This window comes from Trachymyrmex septentrionalis, unplaced genomic scaffold (genome assembly GCF_001594115.1).
Source record: "Trachymyrmex septentrionalis isolate Tsep2-gDNA-1 unplaced genomic scaffold, Tsep1.0 scaffold37, whole genome shotgun sequence".
Taxonomy (NCBI): Eukaryota; Metazoa; Arthropoda; class Insecta; order Hymenoptera; family Formicidae; genus Trachymyrmex; species Trachymyrmex septentrionalis.
Window position 1 is genome coordinate 939,164 of NW_017305536.1, and position 11,391 is coordinate 950,554.

General features: G+C 30.8%; 1 protein-coding gene across 1 annotated transcript in view; it reads right to left on the reverse strand.

Annotated features, from left to right (window-relative positions):
* Nucleotides 1–11,153: 11,153 nt before the first annotated feature.
* LOC108750778 (neurobeachin-like) overlaps nucleotides 11,154–11,391 on the reverse strand; it is a 215,533-nt gene continuing 215,295 nt past the window's right edge. The window contains exon 3 of the mRNA XM_018490507.1: nucleotides 11,154–11,389. Within this exon, the coding sequence (XP_018346009.1) occupies nucleotides 11,345–11,389 (45 nt within the window). The 3' untranslated portion in view covers nucleotides 11,154–11,344. The remainder of the gene's footprint in view (nucleotides 11,390–11,391) is intronic.

Sequence of the window (11,391 nt, forward strand, 5' to 3'; positions counted from 1 at the left end):
TTCACTAAGAAAAAAAGTTGTTGCTTTAAAAAAATATATTACTTGATTCAACTAAATGTACGGGTTGATAAATAAATATTTGTTAATTCAAACAAATAATATGTTTTAAATTACAAGATATTTTGTTAATCTAAATATAAATACTAAAACAAAATATTCACTACCAACTAAACACATTTAGTCAAGTTAATAATTTTTTTCTTCAGTGTAATCAAGAAAATACGAAACTCTTTTATTTATATTAGAACAGAAGGTACTCATATAAAATTGTTAATTAATGTTTATTTTATCAATATGGCTTTTTTCTAAAAATATCACTTGTACGATTACTTTTTGTATTCATTGTATTTATTTATTTTTTTTAATATTCTATTTATTTTATTTACAAAATATTTTTTACTATATATTATTTACTATATATGTTTAGCTCACGATAAATATTTTCTGTGGCATGTTATATGATCCACGGAATTGTTGCAGTAAGAATTCATTCTCTTACCGCTACCGCAGCACAGGAAAATATAGGCGCACGTGCTGTGTGATATATGGTAGAGCTCTTGATGAAATTTTTATAGAAATATGACCGAATATCAGCAAGTATAACTTCTTAAAAATATTAGAAAAACTTGTTCTCGGTCTAAAAGCTTAAACACGCTTACGCCCCCCCCCCCTCTCTCTCTCTCTCTTTAAGTTGTTAATAATATATTCCAGAAGCGCAAGAAATAACTTTCTTTTACGAAACTTTCAAGTTTAAATTGGATAAATATCTCAAACTAATACAAAGTCAATTTGCAATACATGAATTCGATATAATCAAGAGAAAGTCGTTCTTATAATTTTATAAATCAACAAACTCGCGGTGTATTTTCCAACTATTGTGGCTACTTTGAACATTCGTGTATAACATCGTTGATTTATATCAATAGAATGTACAATTCGCCGATTGTAAAACTTAAACTCGTGATCGTAATGCAAATATCGAATCTATTGTATAGAAATATGAATTGGCAATGCCGCTATATGTATTTACAAGCCTTGCATCTATAAATTATCATAGTAATACTGATTTATTGCCTAGTTATTATTTAAACTGCAATAAACGGTTGTGAAATCAATCGGTTACATTGCACGAAGTTTGCGATTCATCAGCATCGATTCACTGGAATAAGCCGCGCTGCGAAATTCGTCGGCATAAATTCTCCGTGACCGCAGCACAAGTGTCACCATTATCGCGGTACTTACTGCTAACCAGGATTAATATTCCGCCTGGGTTAATAACCTAATATTCGTGTACGCGAACATACATACGAGCATGTGTAAGCGAGATGCATGTAATCGTAACCGGTGTGTAACACGAGCGAGTAACATAATTGGTAACGCAGGGGTGAAAATTACCGCACGCTACCCGATCACCAACGGTCTGCAACTTTCTGCATTGGGGAGACACGTCGTAAACCTTTGCGCTTGCCACGCTACAAAATCGCCTACAACATTTTTGTTTGACTTGATGTATGGTAATTAGGTGACACATGTATAGTCGAATAACAAAGCCAAGTTTTAAGCAAAATAGTATAGCTCCTATAATCTGCACTCTCGTCCGTGTAGCCAATTTACTGAGTTTGCTACACACATATAAAGGCGTAACCTTATTACCCTGTCGAGGCTTCTTCTCTCATCAATTATGAGCGTAGATGCTTATCTTTAGAAAGACGAAACCTTTCCTTTAACTCTTGCGTAAGTTTGCGCAAGAGTTGAAATATCTGCAAACCAAAGAACGTTGTAGGCAAAAATAACGAAGATTTCATAATGAAGGTAACGTTGAAAAATCCGTCTTGATAATACTCTTAATGTATCTTTTACACGTGAGATTTAAATATCAATTGATTTGAAGTAACTAATTTTTATTTTAAATAACATTGTATAGTGTATTATTTGATATCTTCCAAATTCAGTTATCAAAAGATTTACATAAAAATGAAAGAGATCCTGTAAATATTGTGTTACGAGTATTTTGGATCGGAAAATGATATTAAAATATTCATATTATACTCTCTAGTGATGTAATAATTAATAATAAATTAATGACGAGTATAATGTTACATTAAAACAATTCGAGAATTATACAGAACATTAGTCATAATGCAGAATAAAATCACAAATCAAATAATTTTAAAAGCTGAGATATCTATATTATATATTACAGATACGAGTAGCGGTTTCCTTTATATTGAAATATTCTGTGCAACATTGCGATACTAATTGAATTTGTTGCAAGCAATTAAGCAATTTTATGATTATGGATCTAAATAAATCAAATAATATATTTGACAAAATTTGACCGAAATACCGTGACAAGACAAGACGCGTATAACTGTTACTATTTAATTATATAATAATTCAATGCCGGTCACGTTTGATATTTAATTTCACTATTGATCTCTATTCGCTCCCGGGTATAAATACAAGCTTGTGTAAATTGTTGGTTCTCTTCCGCTCATGAATAGCATAAATTATTCGATAGGTAATTATGAACAATTCTCTATAATGATATGCGATTAACTAATATTATGGTTATTATGGATACTTATAAATAAATTAAACGTAATGAACCATGAGATTGAGAGAGAGAGAGAGAGAGAGAGAGAGAGAGAAACTAGAGTGATTGTCGAAGTAACAACAAACTGTCAATTTCATAACTGACACGGCAGTTGATATGTATCTTGTCGTTGACCTAAATTATTTCCGTACGCCAAAAAGAGATGTGAATATTGTCAATACGGTGCTAAATATTGATTTTAGCAACATCCTTGACAGATGTTTGATTTATAAATGCGAAAAAATTTTTATTTTACATGTCTATTCGATATATTCAGAGAAAAAATGGTTTACAGTTTCCGTAATTTAATTATAATTTATATAGTTATTTTTGTTTTCAACTATATATTTTTTTTTGGTAGAACTATAATTACTAACGTTATAACATAATGTAGCTCTTAACCGTATCTAATTATTTTAGCATGCAATCATAGTCATAAATACCAAACAATTTATCTCCGCGTATACAGACATTATTTCTGAACTTATTTTAACAAACTATTATACTTTCTTATCAATTTTCAGTAATGTTTGAAGTAAGTTTTGTGTATCTGTGCATATATCAACGTACAATTATTCAAATTTTGTTCACGTTCACACATACACATGACAAGAATCGTTATTTCTACATTTTTGACAAGTCGAAAATTGTTTGTATTTCTTTATGGACGCGTGTGTGAGCATCGGATTTCTTTTTCGAGAAATATTGATGAATGGTAGCTCGTTCGGCCGATCGGCCATTGTTTATTTTTTTTTAGTAAAAAAAAAGACTGACATATTTGTAGGAATTACAATCTATAACCTGCGTTTGTTGCAGGAATAGCGAGTATAAACCGTCTGGCAATTTATGAAGACTGCGAACGATTTTGCAATATCCAAGTTATTACGTTTAAACGCTGTTAATAGTCAGTAAACTGAATAGAATGCAATATATTTAGGGAGGTAATGAAATCTAATGAAAGTTCAGAGTTTGTCAATTGGAAGTAATAAGGCCGAAATTCTCTAAAGGTTATACTACGCTTTAATAATCTACTAACATTTAGCGCAGCTAATTATACTGTTATCAATCTGAGAATTACACCTCTATCAATATTTTTCACAAAATTTTATTTGATTGTGAATATTTACATAGATGAAGATATAACTATTATATAAAAATGTTTATTAAAGAAATTAAATTTTTTGTGGATATAATTCTAAAATAATACATGTATGCGTGTGTGTCCATGCATATGAATTTCTATGTCATGTCATTTAAACAATTAATTCACAAATGAGAATTCTATCTTTATTTTTCTTTCACATTAATATGTATCAATTATCTTTTTATTGAAACATTGATTATCGATTTATATACTGTTATAGAAATATATCATGGATTTTTATGGTGCACATAAAATATTACATGTGGAGTGCAGTGTTTGCCAGCGGTAATCCGGCTTTACATCTCATCAAAATAACAATGCGACATAATACCCGGATAAAATCGAGTTCACGAACGTTTGTGACTCTCATTGCAAATCGCTCCTGCATTTTGTGCAGTGAAAAACTGATATCCTCGTTTACGCTTGCTGTAAATTCATCATGTAAATCGTTAGATCATACTCATCGCATTACCTTTCCCATAAAAATAATATTCTTTCCAATATTTTTCAGACAGTCTGATGACATTTTAAATCGAAGCTAAACTTTTTTTGTCGTTTTGCATGGAAATTTTACGTTACTGACATTTGATTCTCTTATATTAAAAGTGATACTAACTAAAAAAATAATTCTCGAGTTATTATCATGAATGAGTTAAAAATATATTACACATATTTTTTTAATAAAATAAAAAAAATTACATATTTTTCTATATTGCATTTGAAAGTATTTGAAATATAATACAAAAAACATGGCAGCGATTTAAAGCCTGCATCAAAAATTATTTTAAGAAGTATGTTTTTAAAAAATTATTAAGGTAAAATGAAAACAATTTTCATTTAAATTATAAAATTGCATTGCTAAATATTAAATATTAACTCTATTAAACTATTTCATATTTATATGCATTTTTATATGAAAAATATAAATTTTCAGTCACTTTTCATGAATACTATAAGACTTTTATGAAGACTATACCCCTTAAGTAAATATCCTATTAATCACCAAAAATGAATTAACGTAAGAAAAAATTGTCAAAATAATCGCAACTCGAAAAGGATGATTTTTTAAAGAGTCATGAAACGATATTGGCAAAAAATAATAATTGACTATGTTAAGAATTTTTTTTTGTCGATATTAGTTGTTAAATCATTATTTTCTGTCACGTTGAGAATAGTTTTTCCTTTTTTCTGCTAAATTTTTTTAATTGTATCACTTTTAAATTAAGTAAGAAAATGATATCATACAAGTATCTACGTAAAAAAATCATTAAAAATAAATAAGAAAAGTTTGTCAAGAGGCAAGGAATGAATTTGTCTTACATCTTGACACGCATGATAAAGAAAGGATGCTGTAATGAGTTTTGCTGCGAGAGAGTGTGTTGTTGAGTTAGCGAGCGATAACAGATAACGCGAAATTCGTTCTGGCGTGTGCCCGTTCAACCGTAAATAACAGTACGTCAAAAAGAATGTCTTAGCCTCCATATTCCTGCCACTTCTTAAAATAGCACTCGAGTGAAGGCGTTCACATTATCTGATCTTTCTTTTGAGATGGATGTCTCATCCATTTTAATTTTCCTCTTCGAAAACGCACCATGTGCTCGCATTTTCATGCACCGACGAAATCGTAAAATTGCTTTACTAAGCTGAAAATTTAATTATATCCTCTTATTTATTATGAATTGTGGGACACTCACGCTTTTGTTCTTTTCTCATTTTTTTGAAAATGTTGAAAGAATGTTTCTGGAGATATAATTAAAATAGTTCTATTATATCACATTGACTGATCGCATAAATTACTTAATGTATAATATATTAATTATGTATAAAAAAAATAATTAATTATATTTTTATAGTTATTCTTGTTGTGCTTATTTATTTTATGTTGAAAATCAGTTACTGTTATATGTATTATGCTTAAAAATTATGATTCTCTAAGACAAGAATTTCTCCTTAGAATGTTTATTGAACGGATGAAGACAGAAATGCAACGTAAGGTAGGTGAGCTGCTCATTTAGAAAGCTTACCATTGATTTCTCAAAGCGACATAAATACGAATGCGTCGCAAATGGTACTTTGAAACTGCACATTGTGTCTCTTTAACGCGGTCGTCGTTCGCTGTATTCGCGGTGCCCGCAGGATGTTCGTCTACTCAAAGATTCTAACAGAAAAGTACTAAAGATTTAGGTAGAATACGCTTCCGTGAGCATTACGCTGGTCCATTATGCTTGGCTTAGATCTCAAGGAGATGGATGGCTCCACGCGAACACATGAAAAATATGTAACGCTTCTCAAAACCAATGATATATATTCTAATGGCAGATATAAGAGCCAAGAAATGATACGAGAAATGTTTTATTATCAGTGCGTCAGTTTTGAGAGTGAAAAGCAAAGAATTTTTTAAATAGAGTTTTGGGAATGTAGATCGAAAAAATATTTTTCAATTAGTTTTGAACAAAATTTAAAATTTCAGCTGTGTATAATCTAATTATAAGAGAGAGGAGTCTTAGTTAACTCGAAGTTGTTAGTACTAACTCTAAAAGAATTTCATGTATACTTACATACACGAACATAATGTCATATTTTTTTCAATAAATATTAAATTTAACATGCAACAGTTAATAATTAACAATTTATAGTACATTTTTTTATTAAAACTAATTTGAAATACAGAAAATAAAGTATATTTTTTATGCTGTACGTATTTGCTTTTCAAAGTTACTTTAGACAATTTATAATTCAGGTCAGATTTCAAGATAGAATTCTACATGTAACGTGCCAAAAACATTTTGAGGAATCAATACACATGTTTATACATATTGTATATTAAGATATATACCTGCAAGTGCGCGGCATATAAAATTATATCTACTAGAATTCTTTTTTTCTAATTTGAATGTGAATTATAGTTAATCTAAGATGAACTTAATACGATAAATATTTCGCGGTTGTTATAATTCAGTTGGCACACGATATTTGAAATTTTTGCAGGTTGAGTGAATACTTAGCACGTGTACACTTCGTAAACAAGGTCACTGCGCGGTCGGGCGTAGTAACTTCAATCGTTAACGGTCGGAACTGCTCCACATGTTATTGTCTCTCGGAACGTGATCGTGGCAGGATCATATTGTAATCGATTCTCACTGCTGGTGTGTGCGAATTTGGATTATGATAATAATATAGCGTGAAGGAGAAAGACTGTTTATTGAGACCTCTCTTTTTTCTCTTTAATTTCTCTCTCTCTCTCTCTCTCCCCCCCTCTCCTTTCTTCTCTGTCCTCTTCTTTCCTCTTTATCTCTTTCTTAAATAGTTCGATGGAGATAGGAAATTATGAACTGTTGCTTTATGAGCGACAATCATTTCCCTAATGTCGAAATTATCTCGCCTCGTGTTTGGAATTTTTCATCGATTTATCTAGCATTTCCGGATTTTAAGTGCGGTATAACACATGAATTATCGGGCCGAGTCGATTTAAGTAACAAAAAATCTATTGCGATGTGTATTAATCATTCATTAACAATTTATTTGAAATACAAAAAATTTTATTTCATAGTACATATTAAATATTTCGCAGAAGTAATCAGTTGGTGCTCGACATGCAGTGTTTTCTTTGATTTTATTCAATGTACATAGTCTTAAAGTCATTATCTCTCATTCTGTAGTACCTGTCATCATCGTGATATTATCTCTCGGTACGCAATCATGGCAGGTACTAGAGAATGAAAGATAATTCCCTAAGAATAGTATAAGAATAGTACAATCCTAATCGGATCCGAACATTAACCACGCAATATAACTTCAGTGTAATATCAACCCATTATTTGAGATCGTCCATTATGCTAATTTACAGGACATCGTGGGTTAACGATGAGAATGTCGTGCTAAATATCTTGGGATCCTTGTATTCTACAGCGAGCAACGTGAGTGATCGTAAGTGCGTCTTAAGTGCGTTTCGAAAGTATTGTGTCGTACGAGTGCTATCAAGGAATTAGAAGAGGAAGAGGAGGCCTGGGAGACATCAGGTGGCAGAGGAGCAACATAGACTTGGTTATTATTTCATTTGTTATTCGTAAAATTTATTGTTATTTTAAAATTATTTCACACAAGCAATAATTGTTTTTCTGAAATATTTACTTATTGATTATTTTGGGAATTACTAATTTGAATATATCATATATTTGTATTTTATAGATTTTGCTACCATCAACTCCGCTGCTGCGCATCATATGGTGAGTGACAAGTTAATGGCTTCTATATAAAAAATTACGTATGTATTAAGAATTTAAGAATACAAATATTTTACGGGTCTATTGTGCTTTATCACGGACGAGGCTCAAATTGAATATAAATTGACTTATTAATTTAACGGAATACTGGTATATAATCCAATTCGATTGTTTATAACTGTCATAAAACAAACATGTTGTAAAAAATGTCATTTCAATTGATACGCTGGACAAAGAACAACGATACCAAGTAAATGTATGTATCTGCATTAGTACTAAAGTTATAAGCAATGGAAAAGGCATGAAGAAGAAGAGTATTCGAAAAAAAAGTCAAGTATATCATACTGAAAAGGTTTAAGAATTAACTTCATGTAAATGTTAATTTAAGATAACGTTAAATTAACGTTTGAATTACAAAATATTTAGTATTTAAAATTACAAATTTTTTAAAAGTAGTTTTTCTTGTTTTTACATAAAATTTATATTAGGAAAAAATATGAGGGAAATACCGAGAACGAGGAAACGCCTTGTATGTAATAGGTGGACTCTTACTATTACACCGTGAACGTAATGTTTACCACATCACACGTTTATACCACGGTGATTCTGTCGCATTGAAACGAGCGTTTCTACATCATACAAATTAATTCTCATTTCAACCACAGTTGCCAAATACGGCTTTCCAGTTTTCGTGTAAATTGCAACATTGCTGCTAGAATTAATGAATTTTATAACTGAACTATGCGGAAATTTTTATAATAAAATAACATTGAAAAAATATCTTAATTTCAAAGAAATATTTCTTTGCTCGTATTAAAAAAAATTATTTCTTTGAATCAAAAATTTCTTTGAAAATAAGATAAAATCAATTCTCATTGATCCAAAAAAATAATTTTTAATACGAGCAAAGAAATATTTCTTTGAAATTAAGATTTTTTTGTTTAGTGAACGAATTTGTATAAATCTGATTTGAACTTGAATTGTCATTGCTATACAGTAAATTTTTTTAATGGAAAGGACCGCGGATGATTAGCGAAGGAACAGAATGTTCATAACTTTGTCTATTCTATCTATCTAGCTTAAATTTCTATTTACTTTCACGCCAAAAGTTTGCAGCGAAGGCTCAAGTGTCGTGTATGAGTTTGCGAAGAGCGACGAAAGCGTAAACGGATTTTCCTCCACCCGACGTGGCGACTAAGGACTCGCTATTATTTACAAAAGTTCGCCGTCTTTACTTTCCTTTCTCGCCAAGTCGTATCCCGCTTTTAATGAAGCGAGGCGTACGAACTTCGAAGATACATAGCAGATGATGCTTTTTTGCAGAGTCTTTCTCTTTAATTTTTGCACGTTAAGCTTCGTGAAAATATGTTGTTTGTTCCAAATCAAATGAGATACGAATTAATTGTATACAAACGCGTTTGTGTTAAATCAATGCGAAATACACTCAGAGAAAGGTTTTTTTTTTTCCAATTCAAAGAAATGTCTCTTTGCTATACTGTTAAAGAAACAATTTTTTTTATTTGAATGTTATTTCTTTGATTTGATCATAATTTTTGTAAATTAAATAAATTTTTTTATTTAATTTCAAAAAATAATAAATTTTAAAAATGACATTCGAATCGAAAACATTTTGTCTTTAACCGTATAGCAAAGGAACACTTCTTTAAATCAAAGAAACCTTTCTCTGGATGTATATATTTGCATTATGAACTTAACAATCGGTTGAAAGTATTTTTCAAAGCTACAGGTTACATGTTTGTTTTTAATCAAATGAATCCGCTCGGGATTTATTTTCTGTTTAAAGTCGAAAAATCAAACAGAAAAATGACAAATTAAATTACCACTGAAAATAAAACAATCAAAAGCGCCTATATTTTTTATTTATTAACAAGAACGCACAAATTTTATTGAAAAATTGTCTTTGTGTATAGGATTCATACCAAATTTGTTGAAATAGACTAAACAATTTATTGCTAGTAATATTTTAACAAATCACTGCTCTCTTGGTCAGTTATTATATGCCAGTACTCGATACGTGTCTACATTGATCAATATCGATCAGATTACACCGGACTATTTTTCTATTGATAGTACGATATCGCGAGATCATATTTTTTCCTCATGGCGAATCGATGCGCCTCTGGATGCTTCACAAGCACGAAAAGCGGAGGATGCGGACGATGCTTCAAAACGGTGATAAATCTCATGCTACGTGATCGAAAAAAAAAATCTCGTTTCTATCCGAGAAAAATTTGCCGCGTAATGGATTCCGATCCTTTTGTACGCCGAGATTGCGCGTGTCCTACGCACGCCACACTCTCTTTTTTTCGCATCAAATAGCGAGCAGAGAGAAAGGCAGAAAAGAGAGAGAGAGAGAGAGAGAGAGAGTCAGAAATTTGTACGTATGCCTTTACATTCCGCAGTTTTCCTTTCCAATAGCGTCATCATACAGCGTTTCGCTGTTGCAATTTCATTATAGAAAAGAAAGTCATTCGTTTTTTCGCATAACTTCAATTACCGCGGTTTTATTTAACATGCTTGCAGCGCATACATGTGATGCACTGGTATTGATCGCTTCATTTTTTATTTGAGATAATTTATATTCAGTAGTACAGCGGAATTATTCTAATGCAACAGAAAGAATAAAAGCGATAAAGGAAATTTTGCGGGAATATCAAAGAGCTGCAGATTGCGGTAACTTAAAGTATTTGAATTATTAAATATTTAATAAATATTAATTATCGAGCAATGAGAGCATACACAGCACAGTACTTGTGGAGCGCAATATATAAAATATATTCACTATAATTTTACATTACTTGTTGATAACAAATTCCTTGAACGTTTCGGTTTACTTTAAACCATCATTAGCAATACCATATAATTTTCATGAACAATATTCCAATCCGCACATGTTGGAGATGATTCGATAGAGGAGCGTACCCCTATTTCTTAATTGAGAATTAATGATATTTCTCATGCCCGCTAATTAATACTTATTATTGTTTGAATTTTGAGAGCCCTGTTAAATATAATTTGGTTTTTTTTAATTAAATATTTGTCTTTGTGCTAAACTACTTATACATTGAATAGTGCTTGTCAGAGATATTTTCTTTTTGTTAATTATTTATTTACAAAATAAAAATTAAAATATGAATAATCGCGGTTTGATTATTTATAGAACGTGTTGACAGATGACTAAAGGAATTAGACATATCGAATGGTGATAAATGGGAAATCTTATAAGAGATATAAATTGCTGTCTATTTCAAAAGCTGTCGAGACTAGGGAAAGATTGAGTAGTCTGAGACTCTTCGATCAGCTCCAACGCAATAGTGTAACTCGACTCTACTGGATGATATCCGAGAAGAATCTTAGAAATCACTTTTCTATCTTCATGTTCTTCGCATTCTCAGAAACACTACGCT